At 50.6% G+C, this 26,697-nt stretch overlaps 2 protein-coding genes across 4 annotated transcripts in view; one reads left to right on the plus strand and one right to left on the minus strand.

Annotated features, from left to right (window-relative positions):
- Positions 1-4,326, plus strand: part of Gramd4 (GRAM domain containing 4) — a 75,527-nt gene extending 71,201 nt beyond the window's left edge. For both annotated transcript variants that reach the window (XM_038342025.2, XM_038342026.1), the window contains 3 exons: positions 462-546; positions 1,620-1,688; positions 2,075-4,326. In XM_038342025.2, the coding sequence (XP_038197953.1) occupies positions 462-546; positions 1,620-1,688; positions 2,075-2,179 (259 nt within the window). In that variant the 3' untranslated portion in view covers positions 2,180-4,326. The remainder of the gene's footprint in view (positions 1-461; positions 547-1,619; positions 1,689-2,074) is intronic.
- A 1,378-nt stretch (positions 4,327-5,704) lies between these two features.
- Positions 5,705-26,697, minus strand: part of Cerk (ceramide kinase) — a 44,264-nt gene continuing 23,271 nt past the window's right edge. For both annotated transcript variants that reach the window (XM_038343617.1, XM_038343616.1), the window contains exons 4-13: positions 23,284-23,409; positions 21,498-21,561; positions 19,847-19,992; positions 17,173-17,247; positions 15,700-15,852; positions 12,553-12,658; positions 11,788-11,864; positions 10,247-10,452; positions 9,161-9,369; positions 5,705-8,189 (exon numbers count right to left, since the gene is read on the minus strand). In XM_038343617.1, coding sequence (XP_038199545.1) covers positions 8,135-8,189; positions 9,161-9,369; positions 10,247-10,452; positions 11,788-11,864; positions 12,553-12,658; positions 15,700-15,852; positions 17,173-17,247; positions 19,847-19,992; positions 21,498-21,561; positions 23,284-23,409 — 1,217 coding nt within the window. In that variant the 3' untranslated portion in view covers positions 5,705-8,134. The remainder of the gene's footprint in view (positions 8,190-9,160; positions 9,370-10,246; positions 10,453-11,787; positions 11,865-12,552; positions 12,659-15,699; positions 15,853-17,172; positions 17,248-19,846; positions 19,993-21,497; positions 21,562-23,283; positions 23,410-26,697) is intronic.

Raw genomic sequence — 26,697 nt, forward strand, 5'->3', positions numbered from 1 at the left:
CTTTGAGTCCATGACTCCTTGCTGTCTGAGGCCAGGCTAAAGGTATCTTTGGCATTTCTTCCCTAAGTGGGACTACATAGCACCTTGTCCTTGCTACACCTCAGCACCCCCATGGGATTTGAGGACAAACATCCTCATGGGGGCCCTTTTCCATCCTGTCTCCCAAACATGCAGCAGTATCCAAAGCCCCAAGTACCTTTTTACTCACCCTGCCAAAGAGGTTGGCCTGGAGAGCCTGGTGGGGCCTTAGGACACCTCCCTGCAGCTCCTGCTGGAATCTTCTGGCAGAGAAAGGCCTAGATGTAGCACAGAGCAGGCTGTTCAGTTTCTACCAGGTGCTAAGTGTAGTGGGTCACTGTCCATCCCATGGGGCTGTGATGGCAGTCCGGGAGGACCCTCCATAGCAGGAGCCCCTGCGCTCTGGCTGCTATCTCGTGCCTCTGCATTTCTTCCCTGTCTAGTTATCTGTGCTTCGAGAGCTCCAAGTCTGGGTCCTCCAAGAGGAACAAGGTGATCAAGCTGGTGGACATCACAGACATCCAGAAGGTGGGTGTGCACCCATCCCACCACTCTCCCAGCCTGGGGTGGAGAGGTTTGCGGATGATTCCCGGATTGGGGGAGATGCTATCTAGAGACGTCTTTGGGTGCCGCTGCCACCAGTGTTGCACCTTGTCTTCTGGAAGTCTCCGTGCAGAGCCCTGTCAACTTCCTTCTGAGAGAGTTGTGTACCTTGGGCCACAGGGCAGTCTCGCTTCTCCCGCAATCCTGGGAGTCAGCAGCTGGGCCGGACACTGTTACACATACAGAAAAGGGTAACAGTGAGGTTCGCCTGACCCACCCCTGCCTGGAAAAAGGATCTCATGTTGCCCAGGCTGACCTTGAATCAGTTTATTTTGTGCTGCTGGTAATCAAACCCAGGATTCATACATGCTCAGCAAGCATTCTGCCAACTGAGCTGCATCCTAGCCCTTGCTGTGTCGTGAAGGCAGAGTTGGAGAAGTTCTGTCAGACTTCCACCTGTGTCTGAGATTACCCCTACCCCGGTCCCCAGACATTGAGCTCCTGTCACAGGTTCTTATGAGTGAGCACACAGACGTTTGTATCCACAGAGTGAGGCTCAGCAGTTTCCCTAGAGGGTTGGTATGCAGAGTGGGCATTCCTGGAGGGGGCATTCAGGGGGCGTCTTCTCTGGAACAGAAAGAATCTCTTGAGTATGGAGCCAATCAGCTTCCCCAACTGAGGAGCCTGGGTGCAGGCCAGCAGCCTAGATGTGAATAGTCCCAAGTACTAGATGGGGTCTTCTCCCTGTTTCCTTGGTTCAGCCCAGGGCTGTATGGTCACTCCTACAGTCAGGGCCACGATCATCCTAGCCTACCCTTAGGGATCAGCCATGCTCACAGGTGGCTTTCTACAGACTCTCAGCCCCTGGGAGTGTGGGGGGGGGCACCTCAGAATCAAGAGACACAGCCCTTTTAGCTCCTGTGGCTGAGATGTTCAAGTCCTCCACAGGTCTTGGTGTCTGTGTGCCTGGCAGAGGAGAATGCCCTGGGCATGTAGGACACTGGCTTCACCCCTGTCCCTGGGAGAGGCTGGTGGTGATGGCTGTGTTTTCCTTTCAGTATAAAGTCTTGTCCGTCCTCCCTGGCTCCGGCATGGGAATTGCTGTATCAACACCATCAACCCAGAAAGTAAGTGCCTGGCAGATGACCTCACCCCTTCCCCATCTGTCACCAGGAACCTGAGTGAACCTCCCTGGGATGTGGTTTCAGTTTGGGTAGAGGCTCCTTTCTCCCTCAGCATAGGAACCTGCTGCATGGAGTCAGGGTCTAGGAAGGTCTGTTTGGGTAGGCACCGTAGTTATAGGATAGACAGGTTGGTGGGTCCCAGGGGGAATGGATCCTGCATCCTTCCAAGGAGGAAAGGCCGGGTCCTCTTATCGGCTGGAGCCTTCCGGGTGAGAGGAGTATCTGGTCATTTGTCTCTGCCAGGCTGCTGTCCTGATCTGACAGGGTCCATTCTAGCCCCAGCCTGGCTATGAAGTGCTCACGCACCTCCCTCCATTTCTTCCCCTCAGCCCCTGGTGTTTGGTGCCATGGTGCACAGAGACGAAGCCTTTGAGACCATTTTCAGCCAGTACATGAAAATCACGTCTGCAGCAGCCTCTGGTGGTGACAGCTAGTATTGACTCCGAGGTGTTGCTGGAACCCTCGCTAATCATTGGATAGAGGATCAGATGGGATGTCCTCGTGATCTTTGGCAATAATTCTCCTGGACTGTGGCTGGTTATGGTGGTCTGGGTCCTGCAGACCTGAAGGGCTGGGACTCATCTGGATGGTGCCGGGCTGGCCCGTGCTGAGCGCGTGAAGCACCTTCGTGTACACCTGTGGACACAGGTGGGCAGAGGATCCTCTTAACCTGATTGAAGGATGGCACACAAGACACTCGTCCTCAGGCCCTGCTAAGCACAGCTCCTCACTCTCTGTCCTGGCCTGGGTACAGACCCAGCACCTGCCATCCTGAGAGACTCCATGATCCCATGACTCCTGTTCTCCAGAGGCTAGAGGCTTTTTTCCATCAAAGCCATAGCTGGGAGTGGTTGTGACCCCTTCTTGCCAGGATGGTAAGACAGAGAGGAGTGGTGGGGAGGCCCCTCTCCAGTGAAGAAGTGGCCAGTGGCCCTCAGACCCTCCTTCCATGTTGGGCCTGCTGTGGGCACTGTAAGACTTTAGGTAGGGCCTCTCTGGGCTTGGTGTGTTTGGGGTTCCTCCTCCATTTTCGGTGTCTGGGCCTGAGCTGTCACTCATCTGGCCCATCTTGGCTTGACACTCCAGCCAAGAGACCAGGCCAGTAGTTGATGGCCAGCGAGGGTCCAAAATGGCGTGTTGGCAAAAGCACACCTTTTTTAACACTTTGCTCTGCAGTAAGATTTTGAGGGCATTCTCCACTCCAGCTGCTGTTCAGTGAGAACCAGTGGGAGTCTGGCTGGCTTTTGGCCTCCAGGTTCCAGCCTCTCTGAGTAATAGGGTGGGTGGTTCAGGGAGCTGGGCTGAGGGGTTACCAGGGAGAGAGGGGAGGGCCCTGTGCCACAGAAGACAGCTGTGGGAAGAGCCTAGGGGTCGGGGGCCCTAGTTGCCCTGTACCTCTAGCATCTGACAGTATTCCTTCCTTCCTACAAGCTCTGCAAGGCCAGGCAGACCCCGCCCTACCCATGCTTCCTGCCCCAACAAAGGTGGAGACTGCAGGGGTGGGTGATCTTGCAGGCCTGGGCCTCTGAAGGGTGCAATCACCACCCCACCTTTGCATTTTCTGGGTGGATCACTCTGGTTCCTTCAGCTTGTCCTGAGTCCTTCAGGTGTCACTGAGATTGTTTTTTTGAAGAAACAGAAGATTATATTTTTTACAGAGAGCAAGCTGTTTTTCTTATTTTTGTATCATTTTTCAAATGTAATTTTTACCTTTGCGCCAATCCTCATTTGCTGGTGTGGGTGTGAGGCCTGGTGGCTTGGGCTCATGACACCCCATTTCCAGGGGCTTCAGGCCACACACTGGGGTTGGGAAAGGCTTGCCAGGTAGCCAGATCAAGCACACATACCACCCCAAATGTGCAACAAAGGCCACATAGCTCCAGGTACATAGATGGAAGAGTCTAAACATGGAGGCAGGACCCTCCTCCACCCAGAGCTGTGGCTTGGGGCTCTGTAATATTCTCATGCTCTGAAGAGCATGGAGTGCGATAAGTGGCGGGGGGACCTGGTGGCACCCCAACGTGCCAGAGGGGAGGAAGTGTGGCCTATGACTTGTTACTGGAGATGGCTGTATGGCTAATACACACATATGGGTGAACCACACATGGTGGTTAACGCTTTCTGGCAGTGCCCAGGTTGGTGAATACCTGTCACTGGGGTGCCACACAGAGACCTTGAATAGGCTTTTAGGGTGGACCAAGCGGTTTAGTTTGAGTCTCTTTCTCTTGGAAAGAGAGATGAAGACTGGCCCATGGTGGACAGGGCTGGGCCAGGGGCCTGTGCAGGCCCTAAGCTGTTAGAGACACAGGGGTTTGTACTGGATTGTGTGATCTGAGCAGATATTTAATTTCTGACTAATCACTGACCTAGAATGTTCAATTTTGTATGTCTGAAGCTTGAGTCTGTTTTGGATCTGTACATAATTGTTATTGGTGTAACTTTTGTTCTACAAAAGGATCATATTCTATAAAGAACTGATAGGAAAAAAATCACTTTTTTTTAAAAGAAAAATCTTGTTTAGATACAAAGTCTTGTATAAATTATAATTTTTATTTAATAAACCCAAAATGCTCTAAGCTAAGGCTTGGGAGGCCTCTGTTTTTTTGGCAAAATGTATAGGTGTTGGTTGTTAGAGCAACTGAGTCCTCGTGGCTACCACTGCAGCAGGGTTCAGCACAAAAACACCTGGGAGAATGAAGGCATGGGGCCTTGGTAGTGGGTGCTGTTTGCTCTACTGCACTCCCTGGTATGAGGGATACTAGGAACAGAAGATAGTCCCTGGGTCCCAGAAGACAGTCCAGAGGAGAGGTGACTCGTCTGGGTGATGCGAGGGGGTGTCTGGACCAAGCAATGCCTTGGGGTTGCGGTATAAGCCTTGGCCCTGTTGAGTGGTGGTCTCTGCCAGCCTGGGGTCCTGAGCAAAAAGGTCTCTGGCAACGCTATGACTTTATTGATTCAGATGCTGACATAGGACACAGGGATATGAGGAAACCTGAGAGTCAAACCTGGAAAGGCATACTGATGGTGCCTGTCCCCACCCCATCCCAAATGAGCTTCCAGTAAGCAGGAGCTGCCAAGACCTCTTTGGAAGGGGACTAGGACCAGTTGCTCAGGAATGTGGCCATAGGAGGTTGGACATTTGCATGTTATGTCCATTCACCCATACATCATCCATCTACTGACCCATCTTTATATCCATCCACCCATCCAGCCTTCCATCCACATCTGTGTCATCCACCCATCCATCCATCCATCCATCCATCCATCCATCCACCCACCCACCCACCCACCCACCCATCCACCCATCCATCCATCCAATTTCTGTCACTTCATCCATAGCTTACGCTGGCTTTGATACTGGGATACAGCACAGTCAAAGTTCCCTGGGAACTTGTCAAATAGATACCCTCAGCTCTCCTGAGAACACACCTACTGTGACTGTCCAGTCACTCTTCACTCGCCCTCCCTGCCCCTCTGCGGTCGTCCTTCCTGCACCCGTGGCGCAGCCTCTCAACTGTAAGGCACCGCCATGCCTGGTCCTGGTTGAGTCCCTCATCTGGTTTCCTTAGGCCAAGTGGAATAGGTGAGGGCGCATGGATGCAGACCCACACATGTGCCACCATGGCTGTATGGAGACAGGTACCCATGCTCAACCTGGCACAGCTGCTGCATGAGCACAGCTGGGTCACCAAGGCTGAGGCACGAAGCCACACCTGGGGCATTTCTTTCAGGCAAATGGCAGAACCTCCTATCTAAAATCTACTGAGGCTCATCCCAGGCAGGGACTCCTCCGAGGCTAGAATGGCAGCAGAGTGACCCATGCTGGGGTGAGGGACGGCCAGATCTCTCAGGGAGAGCACAGTCACTCAGCCTCTTAGCGAGGCTTCTCTGAACTGTTTCCTTAACATTTGTTTTGAAAATAAGAACTTGTGGGGAAAAAAGGAGGGAAAACCGCCAAATTCTGCCCAAAGTTAACTTTATTTTTTTTGTCATCTCGAACATATCAGATCAAATATGCCTTGCTGATCTTGAAGCCAGCAAGATCAGGAAGCATATTGGGCCATCCTCATGCCAGAGCTCCCGGTTCAAGAGATTGTACACGGACTGAAGTAGCTGCGGGGAAGACAGCTGCTCCCCACCCCCGCTGCTTCATTTTCATAAACAAGAAGTTGCTGCATATGACTGCTGCCTAATTGTTGTGCACCAGTGGGCCACAGAGGGAATTAGAATATGGACCAGGCCCAGGCCCCTACAGGATCCTAAATTGCCACTGTCCAATCTTTACTCCTGGCTTGTTTATTTTTTGTTTGTTTTTCTTTCTCTCTCTCTCTCCTAAAATACCTAAGGCCTGGGGTTGGGCTATTGCATCTAAAAAGCATCATGGAGACCATAGCCTACTGCTTGGGAATGTGGGGGGGCTCCCTCCCATCCTGTGTACAAGTGTCAAGGGTTGTAAGTGTCTTGACACTTATGATGCTCCATGATAGTGCCAAAGTTAGATTCTGAACATGGCCTGCAGTGCTGAGCACCAACAAAATATCCTCTACCTGGATCCCCTCCTCCAGAGCTGGCAGTGGCAGGGGTGGACCAGGGCGTGGGCAGCGTGTAACAAGGCCAATGGAGACCTGAATCCTTGCGAGAGAGTTCCTGAGCCAGGAGCACCCACAGGTGCCTCAGGACCTGAGCCCCTCTAGAATGGACAGTGGGGTGGCCACCCCAGTGTCTGCTCTACACTGCTTCAGGGCTACCTACCTACTTCAAAGAGCTGCTAGTCTCACACCTTTGGGTCATGCCTATCCAGGAAGAGACCTGGATAGAAATTGCTAGGTGCATTTCCTCTCTACCCAGCTTTCCACTCGACCATCGGTCATTAACTAGCACCACTACACGATTACCTTTACCATGGTCCCTAAACATGGCCGCCTTTACAGCTGCCCTTTTGTCTGGATGGGACTGAACACTAAACAGAGAATTTCATGTATGGCTTCAAAACAGAAGCCCACGCCAAAGCACCTAGAAACGGGCAGCCTGCAGAACTCTGTAGTGACTGACTAATAGGACCTGCATGAGATGCATTCTTTCCCCAGTACAGAACCTAAAACCTACTCTTGTAACAGTCAGTGCCCCTCCCCCTTCGCAATCCAAGTTTATGCTGCGTATTCTTCTCAGATGCATCCATTTGGAGACACAGCACAGGCCACAGTGTGTGGCTGAGAAGCTCCTGGGTCAGGAATGCCTTCAAAGGAAACTTGTCATGAGCCCAGGGCTTCAGCCAGAGCAGCTAGAAGTCCCCTTGTGGAGACAAAGCAAACAGCCAAGACATGGATTATATACCCTTCTGATAGACAAGGAGCAAACTGTTGATAAGTACATGGAATAGAACCCACAGTGAGGGAAGAAATGGATGTGGACCCTGGAAATAGACACAGGGCTTGCACCAAAGTACCTGGGGGCGACCTGGGATAACGGCCACTCCACTGTTGACACTCAGGTTGAGGGTGGTATAAAATCCCCAACGTACCTTCTGTGCATGCCAGTTGCCCTCTGCCCACCCCCTACCCACCAGAGCCCAGCTGTGACGAGTGCTTTGTTTCCAAATGGAACCTCCTTTTGGCCAGTGATTGACAGACTGCTCTGGCCAGAGTGTGTGGGCTACCAGGGCTGACAGAACGAAACTTCCAGTGGGTACTTTGCTGGATTGTCTCACAGGATGCAGCTGTGGCGGCAGCAGATGTGGGGAATCCTGAGGATGAGACGTCACCCTGGGTGTCTTCTTGCAGTGATGTGGCCCCGCTCTGGAGGTGCAGCTGTGCAGGGGACCTCACTGTGTTGAGTTATGGTTGTGGCATACGACAGGGGCCACATAGCAACATCCTGATCAGAAATGGAGGTGTCAAGTGAAGGCAAAGAGAGCCATCTACTTTCCCAAACCTGGTCACGAACAACTCCAGAGAAAGTCTCACAAAGGGCTCAGAGTGACCGGGTTATTACCCGTGTGTCCAGATGGTGTAACCTGATTCCTGGCAAGTATTCATATTATAATGTCCCTAAAATTATTGCAGTATAGCCACTAAAGGGCTGTCTTGAAGTTTGCGTGGTCAGCGTGGCTAAAATCTAGCAAGCCACGCGCCAAACCAACAAGTGCCTTTGCTGAGAACAAGATATGTGAAAAGCGACTCAAATGCACATAGAACCGAGGTGAGGGTGCCAGGTATGGATATAGAATTGTTGACAAAGCTGTCTTTTCTAAAACCAAGATTTACCTATCAAAAATAAATTTCTAAGTTTAAATGGATGTATCAACATAATTGGTCTGTCGAATTTTTCTTAAGTAGTTTTCACACTCCCCAAGCTCAAGGCAGACGGCTTCTCAGGTTTGGGATTCTTGCTTAGGACTGTTCTTCGATTCCCCGAGCAAAGAGGCGCACCAGCTGGCAGTGGACCCTGCAGAGATAAACAGCTGTATTTAAACTGCACATGTTCCATCGTTCACAGCCGACCTGAGCCCCTCACCTCCCAGAATCCTACGGTTCTACCTTAGTCTCTGAATGTGCACAACCACACTAAATCAATAGCCTGTTTTCAAAAGACAGCTTGCTTTATTCTCCCCATGGAGAAAGACTTCACTTGCTCTCTTCTCTTGGGTTCTATCCCAATACCACATGTTGGGGAAGAAATGCCCCCCACCAGCAAGAGTGGGCATGCAAGCAAGCCTCCCCCAGCCTACTCATAGCTTGGATGCTGGGCACTCAGGCCTAGTCTATGAGTTACAGGGGTAACCTGTGTTCTGAAGCTCGGCTAAGAGTGACTCTGAGCTCCCCTTGGGAACCTAGGTGACTGAATGGGCGAAGTCACTCAGAGCCAGTCACCTGGCTCTGGCCTCTTGCACTTACTGGCCACTCTAGACTTCTGAGGTCCCCAAGGCTGTATGACCTCTCCAGGCCCCTCTGAGACTCCACCTCCCTCTTTTTCTCATAGCCTCGGGATACTCTTCCCAATACCTCAGGCTCCTGCCTGGTGTTTCTTATCTCTACCTTGTACACCTATCCTTGACCATGAAGGCAAGATACTTTGTGAGGGAACTGAGGAGATCCAGGACTTAGGAAGTACCCATGAAGCTAGTTACTTTTTGTTATTTTTCTAACTGGGGTGTGTGTGTGTAAATATGACAGACAGAGACCGAGACCAGGGGCAGAATGCAGAGTATAGGAGAGAAAGAAATAAGAACAGAGGAGCCTGAAAACCCCACGGATATGCCTGTAAAACCCAGCACCACAGAGTCAGCCCTGCCCCATGCAACCTTCAGATCCCGCAGCTTCCACACCCGGCATAAGGCCCTGGGGAAGCAACGCCTCCTGTCTTCTGCCACAAACCACAGCGAGCTCTAGCCGGTGTCTGGCATCCTGCCCGCGTACCTGACCTCGATGGCAGGGCTGTGCAGGATCTCCCCGTCACAGTTCCAGGAGCTCCTAGAGGGCGAGCAGCTGCACGTGGGGTTGTCCGTGCAGATCTGCCCAAATCCCTGCTTCCCGTTCTCCTTCAGGTCGCCGTCCTCGTCGTCCACGTGCTTCGATATGAACTGGAACTTCTTGACTCGATAAACTTCGACAAAAGTGAAGTCAAACTGCCAAGGTAAACATGGTGGGGGCGCCAGCCCATCAGTGAGACCAACCTGCCCAGCCACCAGTCCTCCCAGTGTGACATCTTACTGACAGTATGTACACTGCCCTCCCAGGAGCGTCCGACAACTGCTGATACCTCTGACATCTCAAATCTGAGGCTAGAGAGATGGCGCAGGGGCTAAGGGCCCATACTGCTTTTGGAAAAAAAAGCCAAGTTTGGATCCCAGCTCCCACATCAGGTGGCTCACAGCTGCTTGCAACTTCAGCTCCAGGGGGTCCAATGTTTCTGATCTCTACAGGTAACTGAACTCACATGCTTATACCCACACACGGATAAACAAACAAACAAATACACAAACACACACACACGCGCGCGCGCACACACACACACACACACACACACACTATTTAAAAATCCTCTACAGATATGAGTACTCTAAAGAACCATATAATTCACTAGTGGTGATTTGTAGAAGTCTCTATTTTTAAAAATGAATTATTTAATCATGTTTGTGGGGTTGCTTACATATATGTCTATGCATGATGTGCCTGCCTGGTGCCCATGAAGGCCAGAAGATATTGGGTACCTTAGAACTGGAGTTACAGACAACTGAGAGCCATAATGTGGGTACTGGGAATTGAACCCGGGTCCTCTGCAAGGACTACCAGTGCTCTTAACTGCTAAGCCCCCCTCTCCAGGCCCTAGATTTATATTTTGAAATGAAATTTACATGAAGGAACTGGTAAGGTTGACATGTATGAAATGCACATCCAAAGATGATCTTTCCTTGCAGTTAACAACAGATCTTACCAACTAGCGGGGGGTGGGGGCAGGGATTGCCCAAATGTCAATGACCTTGGGGCAAGAGTACACCTCACCTGATCGTCCTCGTTGGTGTGCCGGACAAGGAATCTCAGGAAGTTGAACCTAGAGCACTTCCGGATGAGGATGAGGTCAGAAGATCCATCTCCCAGATGGGCAGCCGGGGACATGCCCCCAGGGCTCCGGGGACACGCACAGGACATGTTGGTGGCATTGATAGCCAGGAACTTCCCACATACCACTTGCCACTCTTCCACTTCCTCTGTGGTAGACAGTGGATGGGCACCACGGTTAATGTGGTGCAGAGGCAGAGGCACAGCGGCAAGGGACTGTACTGCTCTCCCTCTTGCTCTGGTTCTTGGCTTTCATTCTGACCTGACTACATACCATGGAACTACCCACTCACCTCAGGACCCCAGCAGGTCTTGTGGGAGCAGATCATTTCCCTACTCCCTGTAAGAGCGCTTATGGACAGCAGTTTAACAAGAGTGAGTAGGCTGTTGTGGAATATTATTTTAACTGGACAAAGATGTGTTATATTTGCTTATGCTGCATTTGTTTGGTGATGTAAGGATGTGGGTTTAATTATGTCAAGATGTGTTGCGTTTGTTTCACTTTGCTTGTCTAAGGCACCTGATTGGTTTTTTAATAAGCCGGATAGTCAATAGGTAGGCAGGAGAGATATAAGCAGGGCTGGCAGGCAGAGAAAATAAACAGAAGTCTATGTGAGATGGGGGAGGAGGAAGAGGAGGAGGAGGGGGGGGAGGAGGAGGAGAAGAAGAAGAAGAAGAAGAGGAGGAGGAGGAGGAGGAGAAGAGAACAAGGGAGAAAAAGAGGGGCACACCAGGGCCAGAAACCAGGCAGCAGCCAGCCAGACCCAAGAAGCAGTGAAAGTAAGACAGACAGAGGAAGAAAGGTAAAAAGCCCCGAGGCAAAAGGTAGGTGAAGAGAAGCAGGTTAATTAAGTTAAAAGAGGTAGCCAGAGACATGCCGAAGCTAGGCTGAGCATTCATAACTAATAATAAGTCTCTGTGTCATGGTTTGGGAGCTGGTTGGTGTCCGCAAAGAAAAAGCCTGGTAGAGCAGACCTCTGCGGGGGTTAATCTGGCCTGCCATCTCTCTGTATATGACTTATATAGGCTAAGAATGGTTGCCACAGATTTAAAGAACAGCAGCTCGCATGTGAATACTCCATAAAACTCCAATCTCAGAGGCCATAGGCAGTGCTATGGGCAGGTGACACACCCACTTATCCACATACAGTAGCTGCCATTCTTCAGGATCGGGGTGTAACCAAGTCCTTGTAACTAGAGCAGAAGGCCTTCATTCAGCCAAGCCCAAACAGGGTACCTGCCAATCCATATTCCATAGCAGCTAGAATGGCATGCCTTGGCTCTGGTCAGCCTTGTGACAGCAATCGAAGGCCTTGCCACGAATATCTAGGTGTCCTAGCATCTCCAAAGCTGCAATGACTCGCTGCTGCCTAGAGCTAGAGCTAAAACTAACACAACATAACTAGGAAATGCAGGAGATAAGGCGGACAGCCAGAAGAAGTCATGCCCTGAGAGCCACACTCAAGACTACACTCGCAAATTACCAGCATTCTCCAGGCCGTACAGGGCTTTCTTCTGTTCTTCTTCCAGCTGCTGCTTGCTCTGCCTGCACACGAAGCACCTGGAAGACAGCGTGGTCACTGTGCCTCTAGTGCATGATTGTACATTTCAACAACGGAGCCCCTGGTCCCCACACACAGAAAAGCATTTAAACTCTTTGCAGATAATGAAAAGGATCAAGTTTCAAAGGCGTCAACAGCAATTCTTCAGCAGACTACTATTGAACTCTCAAGATTAGTCCTAAATTCACACCCATTAATCAGCAGTTTCCTTCTCCAAGGCTTGCAGACATCTCTTGAGACTTATTAACTGCCTAGCTTGGGATGCATCAATGGTGACGTGAAAAATCTACCAAGCATCCTTAGAGTGAAAACCCCCTTTCTTCGGGTAACAAGTGTGAGGAGCCTATGCTCCGGGCAGTAAGTAACTCAGAGCTGAGCCACTGACTCAGTGCAAAGTTCTCATCTGGGTGTGGTGTGGTCAGCCTACTCTTGAACCTACACCTTGAGTCTGCACCATTGCAAGGACATAGCTGCTGTGCACATCTCCAGGATGGAACTGTTGAGCCAGCTCTTCTGGAAGCACTGGTGAACTGGGAAGCCCTACACAAACCTGTGAAACTTAGGGGCTTCCCTCTGTGTTTAGAAAGTCCTTCTGCATCCCTGTCCTACCAGAAACAGGATCCCAAACAGCCCTGCACACGTCAAGTCATTTACAATGGGAAACCACGTGGAAATGCACCTGCTTACCCGGCCCGGCAAGGTTTCTTGTCCCGTGGAGATCCCACTGTGTGCTGGGCTGGGAGGAAGGACACTGTCCCTTCATAGTATTGATGAGAGAGAAAGGCCTTCAACCCTGGGAAGAAGAGCAATAAAGAACCATGTGTCACTGCCTGGTTACGAGGGTCCTTATTTATACACTACCACCACCACCACCAAGAGGACCAGGGTCTGGGGAGGTGGCTCAGCTGACAAGAGCACTGGCTGTCCTTCAATAGGACCCAGGTTGGATTCCCAGAACCCACATGGTGGCTCACAACCATATGTAATTTCAGTTCCAGGGGATCTGACGCCTCTTTTGACCTCCATAGGCACCAGACATGTACACAATGCTCAGACACACAAACTAATAATTTCTTTAAAAAGGAAAGACTCCTAGGAAGCTGACCAGGGGTTAGGAGGGACCTTGCATGCGACATTGCTACTGTACCAGAAGGAGATGCAGATTCTGCCCTCTCCACCATGGCCCAAGGAGCAGCACCACAGCAAAGCTGCCGGTGAGAGGTGTGGTCAGAGTTTTAGCCACATATCCAGGTGGCCTTTAAGTTGCCAAAGCAGGGTCCTTGGCAGCAGTGACCTTGCATGAACTCAGTGGTGTGTCCTGTGTGACCTGACGGCTCAGGGTCTCTACCACCTTCATCAATGTAGTCAGCAATGCCCCTGCCTCCTGTGTGCTTAACCCCTGCCAGAGTTGTTATCATCCACAACATTAGGGGTCTCCTGGGTGACCTTAGGACCAAGGTCAGGGTGGTACCGCCTGCCTCCTAAAGGGCCTGCTGTGCCCTGCTATCAATGGTGCCAGTGGCATGGTGCATGTTAGGATGGGCAAGGCTAGAAGGGTGGACCGCTGGGCCTCTGATAGCAGAGAGTGGGCAGAAGGCATGGGACTAGCTGGGCTTGCTGTGGTCCCACACGACCTCTTTGTCTAGTTTATGTGTGTTGGGATGTGATGCTAGCCTTGAGGCATTCACCCCAGCTAACCCCTAGTACACCAAACCCTTCCATTCCACACGGGGGCCAGGCTCCACTTTGTCGTAGCCTCACCTACAAGGCCACAAGCATCTGTCCCCCGGGGAGGAGGGTCCTGGTTCCTTCCACCTTCTTCTGGGTGGCCCTTCAGGTGCTAGTCCCCTATGCCAGGTTCTAGGTCCAAAAGCACGCAAGGGGAACTCTGTGGAGAATGGCTCCAGATCATGGGCTTCTGCTGCCTCTGTCTGCACGCTGGCACTTACCTTCTCTTTCCACTTACTCCCGGTGGGCCCCAGGAGATGTCTAGTGTCCAGCACCCTGGAGGAGCGGACCCACAGTGAGTAGTCCGATAGTTGTGTATGGTGTGCAACACTGAGCTCTAATAGGTCACTGGGGACAGTTGTCTCGTCACAATCAGAAGCCTCTTTCTGAACCCTAGCTTCCCAGCTCAGCTGCAGTTGGCCAGTCCTGGCATGTCCGAGAGTCTAGGAGGGAATTCTCCATTTCACACCTTGCTCTCCTCCATAAAGCTCCCAGATGCCCAGTACAGTGGATATTTTCCACTTCACAGCAGCCAAACACCAATGTCAACGGGTGTGTGCTAACACCCTCAAGTGGCTGGGAAAGGACTGTAATGTGGTAGGGACAAAGACCAGAGCTGCTCCGCCTGAGAGGAAGGATGGGGCTCCTCAGATGTGTTCTGAGAGGACCAAGAAATGAAGGCACTGGCCTGAGGCTCTGGACCATCAGCAGTTCCCCATTCCAGCAGAGGGGGGCAAGCACAGTACCTCAATGTGGACATAGTCACTGTTTGCTCGGCAGCCAGAGCCCTTTTCTTCTGGAAGGGCTGGCTATATGTTGTGCCTCTGCCACCCCACAGTGTCCTCTCATGTGAAAAGGGGTGGGTTCTGGTGCTCAGAGTCATTAAACTTTACACAGTTTTGCCAATGGCAAACTGTACAGAACAGGGTCCAGGCTCGGGAAATGCACTAAACACAGGAAAGGGATTCACCTAGCCCACCAGAAAGCCATGCCCTGCATTTCACATTTTGTCCCTTAAGTTCCTCTCCTTGGCATTTTAAACCTGATGGGGGAGGGAAGAGGACCCACCCACTACCTGAAACCAGCAGGTGGTAACTTTTGGTGTAGCCTGAAGCTGACCTGCATTTCTTGTTCATCGTAGCTTGGTGATCAGAGGGGACATGGCTATTACCGAGGGCTCTATCTGCATTCCTGGGGCACTGTTTCGGGTCTGCCCCATCTCAGATGTACTTTGGGAAGGCCCTGATCTGGGCTCTAGCAAGCCTCCTGGGGACACTGATGCCTCCCTCCTCTGAGACCCACTGACCTGCAGGAAGAGTGTCACCAGACCTCAGCAAGTCATTTAAGCATACTGCCTACTGTCTCAACTGTGAAATGGGGACTGAGTCTCTGCTGCACAATAGGAGGGCAAGGGAGGACGGAGAAGACCTGTCTCGTCCTCCCCCTCCCTGCTGGTGTGCCACTGAAGCAGATGCAGACCTGAGACCTCTCCTGTCCTGGTCAGGCGCATGTTCTCACAGATGTTGCTGAACATGGCTGGCTGATGGCCGCTACTGTAGAAAGAAGCTCGGGAAGACGGTGCTATGGCGGAAGGGAAGGAAGGGAACCTGCGCCTGGAGGGCAGATGCTCAGGGCTGCTGCACTGCTTCACAGAGGAGCTTCCTCCCACTTCACCTGCTATGCTCAGGGCGACCGTAAAAATAACCTTTTCCAGCTAGGCAGTGGTTGTGTGCCTTTAATCTCAGCACTCGGGAGGCAGAGGCAGGCAAATCTCTGAGTTCGAGGCCAGCCTGGTCTACAAGAGCTAGTTCCAGGACAGACTCCAAAACTACAAAGAAACCCTGTCTCAAAAAAACAAAACAAAACAAAAAAATCTTTTCCTGTGAAAACATCTACCTTGATCTCTTGGGTTAATACCACGTCCATGACTGAGCTCCAAATCCACAGGCCTGCCTCAGTCTAGTTCTGACACATGCTGGGACTCTGAGGGGGACAGGATCTGGGTCACAACAGCCAGGGTCATGTCCCCATCTGGAAAGCAAGGCTCCCCCAGTCTGTCCCTGGGGGCGCTGTACGAATTAGCTCCATGTCCGTGGACACGCATACCTGAGAAGTCGTATCTGACGAGGCCCATCCACCGCTTCTTTTCACTGTCCTTGATCAGGTCCCCGTAGAAGCCGTAGCCCAGCAGGGACACCGAGTACCGCAGCAGAGTGCTGTTGTGGTGCACGGAGGACACGTCTATGGCCAGCGAGTCCCCTGTGGGAGAGGAGAGCGGTAAAGGAACCCTGTCCCCCATTTGACCTCCTCTGCCCTGCCTCTGCATATACAGGAGGTGCCTGCCTGTTGCAAACATAAGAAACAGAACTCGTTCAGTGTAGCAACCGGGGTGACAACACTCAGATACGACAATGGTTATCTGACTGTGACATCTGTCACACCACTGCACGCAGCAGGGTAGATCTGGCTGATCTGGCTGGTTAGGTGGGTGTCCCCTTCCTCCTACATTGCTTCATCAGATCCCTCCCAGAGCTGCTCACTCAGTCAGAGAGGATGACCTTCCTGGATAGAGGAAGAGCATTCTTGGGCCCAGGGTATGTGCTGGAACCTCTAAAGGAGTTCTCCAGTGACAAAATTTGGCCCCTGTTTCCAAGCAAAGGTCTGAGAACTGTTCTGAAGGGCGGACAGGATGCGTCCAGGAGGGACGTCCATGGCACCAACAGAGGAAAGTAGGCTTGAGGTTGAAAACAGGTACGCAGCACTTCAAACACAAAGTCTGCCAAGTGTGGTGGCGCACGCGCCTGCAATCCCAGCACCCAGGAGACTGAGGCAGGGGATTGCGAATTTGAGGCCAATCTAGACAATATAGAAAAGGCTTGTCTTGAGAAAAAAAATAAATAGAAGTTACACTTGGGAAGCAGAGGCAGGCAGATCCCTGAGAGTTTGAGGCCAGTCTGGTCAGCGTAGTAAGTACCAGCCAGCTGGCGGTACATAATGAGACCCTGTCTCAAAGAACAGCCAAACCAACAATAAGATCCCAAGTGGTTACTTTGAAATACAGCATTTCCGTGACTGCAAGTAAGACAAGACCCTGTAAAGAGTGATGGGGTGGGCAGAACCACCGGCCATTTCTCAGAAACCGCAGAGCTCCTCCCCCTCCTGTGGGGTTTCTCACCTGGGACTGGAGCAGGGGCTGGGTGTCTGTCACTCACCCTGGAGCCTTGCAGGTGTTTCACAATGGGGATTAGCCCTGGTAGCCAGTTAAGAGAGGAGAGCAAGGGAGAATCTGAGGCAGCAGGGCCACAATACATTAGCAGGGGCCTGGGGTCTGTGCATGGGACACCCACATGTATAAGACAGGACTTGGGGTGCAGAGTCAGCTCAGTGGTTAAGAGTACTTGCTGTTGAGAAAGACCTTGGTTCAATTTCCAGCACCTACATGGAGGCTCACCATCGCCTCAGGCAGCCTCACACATATAGTACACAGATGTACACACAGGCAAAACACTCATACACATAAAATAAAATAAAATAAAATAAAATAAAATACAAAAACCTAGGAGAAAAGCCTGGACTCACCAACAATGATGTGCAGAGCCGACGTCTCTGCATCGTTTGTGCCCACTGTTGAGTAACACACACAATCTGTGGACCCTGCAAAGAGGACAGGAAAGCCCTTAGTGCTAATGGAACTGTCCAAAACTGTAACTGACTTCCAGCCAGCTGATTCTGTCCTTCTCTGACCCTGGAACAGCTGGAGAGTAAAAAGAATCCACTCAAAAAAATGAAGGTTGAAAATACTAAAAACGGCCTTCTGGTAATGTTGCATGGCTCTGTAAAGTGGCCTGCAGCATATCCAGACACAGAGACCACCCTGAACCCTCTTGCAGCTTCTAAGAGATGTCGGCAATGCAAACAGTCACTTCCCTCTCTTGTAAAGCTCTGAAAGGTATGTGGCCCCTCCCACCTCTCTGTAGCTGCCAGCAGTGCCTCACAGCCTCCCCTAGCCCTTAAGAACAAAGGGAGTCCTACACAGAGCACCATTATGGGGAAGTACATGGCAGACAAAGTGAACTGTGAAGGTCTTAGTTCTTGTTGTCAACCTGGCACAACCTACACAACCTGGAAAGAGGGACTACCTCAATCAGATTGACCTGTGGCCATGTCTGGGAGGACTCGGTCCACTGTGGGTGGCATCACCCCTAGGCAGATGGACCTGGGCTGTATAAGAAGCTAGTTAGCAGCGCTCATGGTTTCTGCTTCCGTTCCTGCTTGAGTGAGCACCTGCTCTGACTTTCCGTAGTGATGGGCTGTGACCTGGAAGAGCAGATGAACAAGCCCTTTCCTGCCTTAGCTACTTCTGGTGATAGTGTTTTACCATAGTACAGAGAATTAGCTAGAGCCAGAGCCTGAGATGACCCCAGCTTTGCTGGAGCACCCTCTCTTCTGCTGGGAGCACAGGGGAGGGAGTCGCATCCCAGGCCCCTGGCACCACCTTCCTTGCTCAGCCTAACCAGTGCTAACCCGGGGTAACCGTGACTGTACTCTCCTTGACTTCGAGGACAAAGGTGTCCAGCAGCTCTTGTCCACCGCGACCACCCCCATCCCTGTTGCATTGTCCTGCAGTCCCCACTGTGACGTCAAGCAAGAGTCTGCTGCCTGCCTGCCTGCCAGCCTGCTGCTCAGCACAGGAGCTGTCACCTGACTGCAACAGTTGTGCAGAAGTCAGAGCTGAGCTGGCACCATTCTACCAAAGAAAATCATTTTGTGCTTTAACGAAGTGAAAGAAACATCAGGCTTTTGAACCAGCTGGATCCTGTGGAGGTGACACGAAGCCATTGCTTCAGATCTCATCCCTAGGACAGGCGGTTCACACGTCCGCTTGCTGTGCCTCTGTGAAGAGGCTGGATGTGGCTACAAAGGCTTTCATTCACCACCCTACTGACACGGCCAGGCACGACCTTGGCATTACAGGTCAGGCTGAAAAATAAAAGATGTCTGCTCACAGTAACACTTGGATCCCCTGCACACTGGATGGTGACAGTTCTCTGACTGCTTAGTCTACAGGCCAGCAGCCAACTGGAGCTCACAGTCCTGGTGGCACAGGAAAGATCCAGTTTTGGACACGGACCCTGCTAAGCAGAGGTCAGCTCCCCGAGCTTCTTGAATAACATCACACGTTATTCATGTGGCAACTTCCATAGAATCAGGAGCTTTGCTGTGATCCCATAGGTCACTCTAATGGCCACGGGATGACTTTTAAGGGACCTGCTAACAGTAAGGGCTCTCATCTTTGACTAGGAAACTAACTGGCCTTCAGGGTTTCTCAGCAGCTTGCCTTCATCTCAGAGGACTGGGTATTTGGCGAGCATGCTCATCAAGCCTGCCGATGAAGCTCCTCCCTCAGGTACAGGAAATGTCCCTTCAAAGCTTTTCCCCAATCTCCCGAGCTCTCAATCCACTCGAGGTAAAAGTCAAGATCATCACACTGTGTTTTCTAAGAACTAGGAACTTTCTAAAAAGGCATTTAACACAACAAGCCAGACAGACACCCTCAGGACACAGTCTAGCCCCCACGCTTTCCTCCCATAGTGAGAGAAGCCCTGTCCTGGGTTCTGCCACTGCCTCCCCACCTGGGTCCCCTCCCGAGGTCTCAGGACTCCTGGGCAGATTCCTTCAGCCTTCACCAACCCCAGATCCCAGCTCTCAGGTCAGTTAGAAGCCATGTCTAACAAACAGCCACCCCCAAATCCTGTCTCTGTCTCCAGGTGCCAGGTACCTCCTGACTCCAGGCTAACAGCCCACTGACCCCCAGCTGTTGGCAGGGACTGTCCTGTGTGCTGCTGGACTCTCAGGGCACTGGGATAAGGGTCTTCCCAGACACACAGTCATGGTTTTTTCTACTATTCATACCTTATCTCACAGAAAGGAGTGTAGTAATGAGAAATTATAAAAATCACTTAAAAAACAAACAAACAGGAAAACAGGGTCTAATGTCACCTAGGCTGATCTACTATGTAACAGAGGGTAATCTCGAACTCCTGACCCTCTTCTCTGCCTCCTGATTGTGGAATCACAATTTAAATGAAGGATGAACCAGGAATGATATCTCCCTACTTGAAGCGTAATCCTAAGGAAGCTTTACTAATGAAGGGGGTGGGGGTATGGCCTTATGAGCGGAGATGCCTGTGGCTGTTCGTGGAGATATCCTCCTAACGACAACCATGAAGAGAAAGTCATATATGTGCCATACCTGCAGGAATGATGCCAATCCTGAGGGTGCTGGGCACCAGCACGGCTCTGGGGTGATTGGGGTCAATGCCAGCACTTTGTTGCGTCCTCCCAATCACCCCGTGCAGCACCTCGCTGAACATGCCATCCCCGCCGACACACACGATGCTGCAGGAGGAACACAGGTCTGTCAAGCCCACTAGTCCTCTGCTTGGAGCATCTGGGAGCCTCAAGCATGGGGACAGCTTGTAAGACTGGCCTGTCAGATACCTGGAAACTGGGTTCCTGAACCACTCCCTATTTGATGAGGTCCTGCCAACCTGTTTATTATGCTTTTTCAAACTACACGCTTCTTTACAGACCCTGGCTTCCCTGATAGAGATGTAACATTTTGGTGGTTTCTAAGCAGAGGATATATGTGCGCCCAGCCCTGGTCAGCCATCATCCAAAACTTATGGTTTGGGGGCTCAGTGATCAAGAGCATGTACTGTTCTTCCAGAGGACGTAGGTTCAATTCCCAGAACCCACATGGCAGCTCATAATTTTGTTCTTAAAAACTTAGTAGCTGGGCAGCTGTGCGTAGCTGCGCGGAGACTCGCGAAACACGTGTGACCAGGGCAGCGAGTGAGCACACGTGAACATGCAGCGGCAAATGGCGGCGGCAGCTTAACGGCACAGACACAAAAATAGGCATAAAGCTTTATTAAAGGAGAGACAGGGAGAGAGAGAGAGAGAGAGAGAGAGAGAGAGAGAGAGAGAGAGAGAGAGAGAGAATGAGAGAGAGAGAAGGGGGAAGCAGAGAAGTGGGGAGAGAGGCAGAGGTGAAGCTGCCTCTCTGAGAGGAAGATGGAAAAGAGAGCAAGCTCAGGCCGGAAGCTGAAGATCAGCCTGCCTCAGCGGATGGGGAGGGAATGGGTGTAGCTTGTCTCTTAAACGGACAGGGACCAAAACCATAACACATAACTGTCTACAAATCCAATTCCAGGGAATCTGATCCCCTCTTCTGCCCTCCATGAACTAGGCGCAAACATGGTGCACACACTTACATATATGTAAGCAAACCACCATACATATAAAATAAATAATTAAAAAATAAAACGAAACTATAGCTTGACCTGGGATAGCTTAGTGGCAAAGCACTTGCCCAACACACAAACACCCTGGTTTAGCGCCCAGTGCTGCAAAAAAAGTAGAGATCAAAAGTTAAAAAGCAGAGTATTGAGATGCAAGCTTGCTGGGCATGACTACAACCCAAGTGGAGGAGCATTTCCACCACATGCCTCCTAGACAGGGGATGGCATGCAGTGTCCTCTTCTCTCGATCCAGTTGGTGGCCTTGCTGTGCCCAGCAGTGGGCCTCAGATGAGAGGGGAACAGCTCCTGCTCCTGGTGTCAACCCCCAGCTCGGGGCCCATCTTGGGAACTCAGAAAACGGGAGCAGAGGGGAGCGAGTGGAAGCCACTGCGATAAGTGGGGCCAGGGAAGCTGAGGGGAGAAGAGGGTGTGGGCAGGGCAGGCGTTTACAGTGTGCTGTCAGTGTGGAGGATGGCTAGAGTGGCATGAAGAAGTGTGTGCATGTGTGTGGAGGGCACGTGTCCTGCGACGCTCACAGATCAAGGCAACCCAAGAGCTCCCACAGGGTAGGTCAGGGATAGGAAAGCAGGTGTAACTCACCCATCATAGCCGTCAGTGTTGATCTCATACAAGGTCTCCTTGGCTTGATTGGCATGCTCGGTAACTGTGGGGAAAATATTACACGGGACTGTTCATCTTCACATCTTAGAACTCGTGTTTAAGCTAATTGCCAACTGACGCTATTTTATGAGAGGAAGTCCCACCTCAGACTCGCCTCACCCCTCTTACAAAAGAGTAAGGAGTGTGACAGCCTCTGTGGGAACCAGCCATCTTAGGGTCCGTTCTGCCGGCCGCCCTTTGCACTTGTCAACGTGGATTTATTTTTAACGTATGTGCATGTGTGTCTTCCTACAATTATGTATGAGGACCATGTGTAAGTGGTACTGACAGAAGAGGTCAGTGAATCCCTCCAGAAAAGTGTTACAGGTAGGTTCTGAGCTGCTATGTGGGTGCTGGGAATTGAACCCTGGTCCTCTGCAAGAGCAGCCAGTGCTCTAACCACTGAGTCATCTCTCCAGTCCCAGCAAATGATTTGACAGCCATTAGAATAAGTGCAGCCTCTGTTACACTTATTCCTTAATATACAAGTTACTTTAAACTTCTTAGAATACTCCAGAATGTAAGAAGATAAGGCAGGGGCAGCTGGCGAGATGGCTTGGAGGTTAAGAGCACTGGCTGCTCTTCCAGAGGTTCTGGGTTCAATTCCCAGCAACAACAAGGTGGCTCACAACCATTCTTAATCTATAAGAAGGTGCCCTCTCCTGACATGTAGGCAGAGCACTGTATACATAATAAATATACCTTTTAAAAAACGAAGATAAGGCTAGCTCACAGTCCTTGTACTTAGTGTGATAAAGCAAAATTGTTAGTGAAATTTACTGCTCACAATCTTTTTTTGTTTTGTTTTTGTTTTTCAAGACTGGGTTTCTCTGTGTGACATCTCTGGCTCTATAGACCATGCTGCCTTGAATTCACAGAGATCCACCAGCCTCTGCCTCCCAAGTGCTGAGATTAAAGGTAGGTGCCACCTAGCTATCATAATTTTTCGTGGTTCAGAATCCTCTGAAAAGACCCCTTTAAGCTGCTGTCTACTGTTCCTCTGGATTTACCAGTATTCCATGTTTGCATCTCCTGTTGGGGGCATCTGCATTGTTTCTAGCATCCTGCTACCGTGAAGCATGCTGGGACACCCGAGGGCCTCAGTCTTGGTGTGTATCTGACTGTGCTCAGACTTGGGGAACGTAGGATATTGGGATAACCTTTTCATTTTTTAGACTTTTGAATTGTATTGCTAATTAGTTTTTTCTGGATGCAGAGTCTTATTGGGAGACCAGGCTGGCCTCCAACACCCAGTCCTTCTGCTTCAGCCTCCTGAGTGCTGGGCTCACAGCTAGCGCCAGCTGCACTAAGTGTCTTGCTAACAGGGTTATATCAAGCCCCTGAAGGCCAGCAGGAGCAGTGGACCATGTATGCCTCCTGCTCTGAAGCCAGCACCGCACTGACAGAGTGTGATGACATGGTGTTAGGTCAGGTTGTGTAAAGTGACCCATGCTGTGACATTCTGGGACAGCCATTGCTCCTATCTTTTCCTGTAAGGACTTCCTACCCTCGAACTCTGTTCTTTAATCTCCTTGCTGTTCCTGTGAGCACTTGACCGGCTGAGTACATTAAGTGCATTATTTCTTTTACATTCTTCCAACCAAGAGTATAAAAACTGCAACTGAATTTGAAACGATCAGTTAGGGCTAAGTCCCCTCCAGTGGTGACATGTGAGTCCCTCTCAGGCTGGCCTCTGCACACTTGTCCTGGTGCCCAATACACTTACTGATGATTTCGGTGGTGATGGAAGCCAAGGTGAACAGAGGTGCCACTTTTTTTTCATAGATGCGCTTGCCCTGCCCTTTCCCTCCAAAAGGGTTGATAAATACCAGCAAGTGCTTTGGTCTCGAAGCTGCAAAACAACATCCATACCAGTCAATGGCCAATCGCAATGGGTGCAAGAAATTCAAACTCAATTAGTGCGCTGCTGGTGAAAAGCAAATGGGTTCTGACAAAGAATTCTTGGTCATCAAAGGAGAAAGGCGACCAGCTACTGAGATGAGGGTGGGGCTGTGCACACATGTGGGGCATAAGCAAGGTCGCTGTCCTGGCCAAATCTCATGGGCATGAGCATAGATGCCTGCGTCTGCCCATGGGAAGGACGAGGCTTTTGAAAACAAGAATGAGATGGGAATAGAGAGGAGCAGGAAGAAAGGAAGACAGACACACAGACAGATGAAACAACTGGATGGACGATGGGAAGGGAGGCTCCCACAGCATCCTAGACCTGGCTTCAGCCCTTCCCTCAGTTCCGGCCAGTTGCCTTGGTGTTATGGAATATTGTTATTACTATGGAAAGATGTGTTCCATTTGCTAATGCTGCAGAATATTTCTTTAACCATGTGAAGGTGTGCTGCATTTCTTTATACTGCATAAAAACATTCCGGGCTAGCCTGGGGTACATGAGATCTACTCTCAAAATAAACAGGTAAACACAGACAAATGCAAAAGGAAGAAACTTAAAATATGTCTGCTTCATATTTTATCATTTCTAAGTGTCTCAGAAAAGCCAGGTACAGGGCCAAAGAGATGGTTCAATAAACTTTTCACTGTGTATACATGAGGCCCTGAGCTCTGATTCTCTGCACCCACAGAAAAGCCAAGTAAAGTACCAAGCATGGTGGTACATGCCTTTAATCCAAGCACTTGGGAGGCACAAGCAGATAGATCTCTGAGTCTAACCTGGCTACTATCTATAGTGAGTTCCAGGACTGGTCTACTATCTATAGTGAGTTCCATGACAGCTTGGTCTATTAACTTTAGACCAGGACAGCCTGGTCTACTATCTACAGTGAGTTCCAGGCTAGCCTGGTCTACTATCTACAGTAAGTTCCAGGACAGAATAGCCAGGGCTATGTAGAGAAACCCTGTCTCAAAACACAAAAGACAAAACAAAGCAAAAAAGCCAGGTGGGGTCCCAGAGTTGGAAAGGCAGAAGGATGGCTGGGGCCGGCCGGCTGGCCAGTCAGTCAAATCATTAGAGAGCGACAGAGGAAGAACCCTGATCTGAAGTCAGCCTCTCCTCCACACACGTGCACACACACATAGATAAATGCCTTCCTACTAAGAATTCTCGGACTTAAACAGTTTCTCCACTGAAGTCCCTCAAACAACTTAAGAAACCCAGTCTCCGTCGTGTGTGACCCTTTCCAAGGGACAGGAAGAGAAGTATTTCTGAGTGATTCCTAAGGAGTCACTGTGCCCTCTGAGAGAAGTCAGACAGGGATGTTACAGAAAGGAAGCCACAAGTCTACTGCTCCCGGAACCTAGATGAGAACCCCTAAATGAGGCATCAGGAAGTCAGATGCAGTGACACAGAATGGGGGTGAAGGTCACAGGCAAGATGGCTGCTCCAGCGGGACAAGCATTCATAACCAGACCCTTAGCATGTTTTACTAGCAGTCCTTAAACCCTGTGACCAAACAAACGTCAAACAAGGCCAACTCAGAAAACTAGGTTTCTTAGACAGAATTCCTCAGTGTGATGAAGCTGATGGAGCCTGTGCTCCCTGTGGTATATCCATCCCCAAAGTCAGGACTGAGACATCAGCGTTCGCTGTCACACTGGGCAGCTTGTGTGAAAAGGAACAGGAGAGAGGTTATCGATGACAGCCTTAGAACTAATAAGTAGGTATGACAAGGAGAATCATGAACTTCTATTGATTATCTATACACAGGCAATAAAAAGAAAGGAAGGGAGGAGAAAAAAGGGAGAGAGAGGAAGGAAGAAGGGAAGGAGGGAGGGAGGGAAGAAGGGAGGGAGGGAGAGAGGGAGGGAGAGAGGGAGGAAGGGAGGGAGGGAGGGAGAGAGGGAGGGAGAGAGGGAGGAAGGGAGGGAGGGAGGAGGGAGGGAGATCAATCTGTCAGCCAGATGTGGTCCTTCATTCCTATAATCCTAACACTTAAGAGGCTGAGGCAGGAAGATAATAAATTTGAAACCACCTTGAACTACAGAGTGAGGACACTCGCCAGAGAACACACAACTGGCGTAAGAAAATATATGAAAATATTTCTCAAGCATCAGAGAAATGTAGATTAATACCATAATATAAAGCAACTAATCCCTGCCACACAGGCTTCCGAGCCAGTGGAAGGGACTCAATGGTGGGTGTGTGAAGAGGGACTTGGTAGTGCCCACAGTCCAGTCCTCAGCACACTCTAGAGAGATGCCACAGGCACACAGTGTCACATGCAGGGATGGTCTCTCCACTGTTATCCAGGCTGGCCCAGAGGAAGTCATGAAGATGGGCCTTGGCAGGGAACGACTATACCATCAGGGCCGTGGGTGGTGAGCAGCCACAAGAATGAACAACCACAGCCACCCAGGATAAAGGGACGTGGTTTGCATTCGCGGTGTCCTTCTCAAAGCCAGGTACAAAACAGCTGATGTTTGATGCCGTTCCATTTGAACTTATGAAGCAGGAAAACAAACAAACAAACAAAAGCAAGTCTAGTTGTTTAGAGGTCATGGCCACGGTGACCTCCGGAAAGAAGTGGGGCCTGGGGACTGACTGACTGTCCTGCCAGCCCTGAGTGTTGTTACATATGCTGAGAGTGAAAACACACTCAGAACACAACCACTTCTCTGGCTTATCCCAATAAAACCAGGGATTAATGGGTGGCCATTAAGAGCTTGCAGAAGACTGGGGTTCAGCTCCCAGCACCCACGTAGCTCAGTTCCAGAGGATCCAACACTTTTTTCTGGCCACCATGGGCACTGTGCACAAATGTTATGCACACATAAATGGAGTCCAAGTGCTCATATACATAAAATAAAAATAAAAAATTGAAAATGCTTTAAGGGGTTAGGGTTGACGAGATGGCTTAGAGCACTCGCTGCTCGTGCAGAGGACCTGGCTGCAGTCCCCAGCACTGACATGGTGGCTCACAACTCCAAATCTGGGTGAGGGGGGAGGTCCGACACTTTCTTCTGACCTCCTTGAGCACCAGGCATGCACATGGTGTACATGCCTACAAGCAGGCAAAACGTTCACACACACAAAATAAAGTGTGAAAAGAATTGTAACTACACTGAACACCTGGGGAGATGGTGCACTCAGTAAAGAGCTTTCAAAGCGGGCACCAGGAGCAGTTCAATTGCCAGCATCCACGGTCATAGTTGGTACACACCCATGCAAACC

This window comes from Arvicola amphibius, chromosome 9 (genome assembly GCF_903992535.2).
Source record: "Arvicola amphibius chromosome 9, mArvAmp1.2, whole genome shotgun sequence".
Taxonomy (NCBI): Eukaryota; Metazoa; Chordata; class Mammalia; order Rodentia; family Cricetidae; genus Arvicola; species Arvicola amphibius.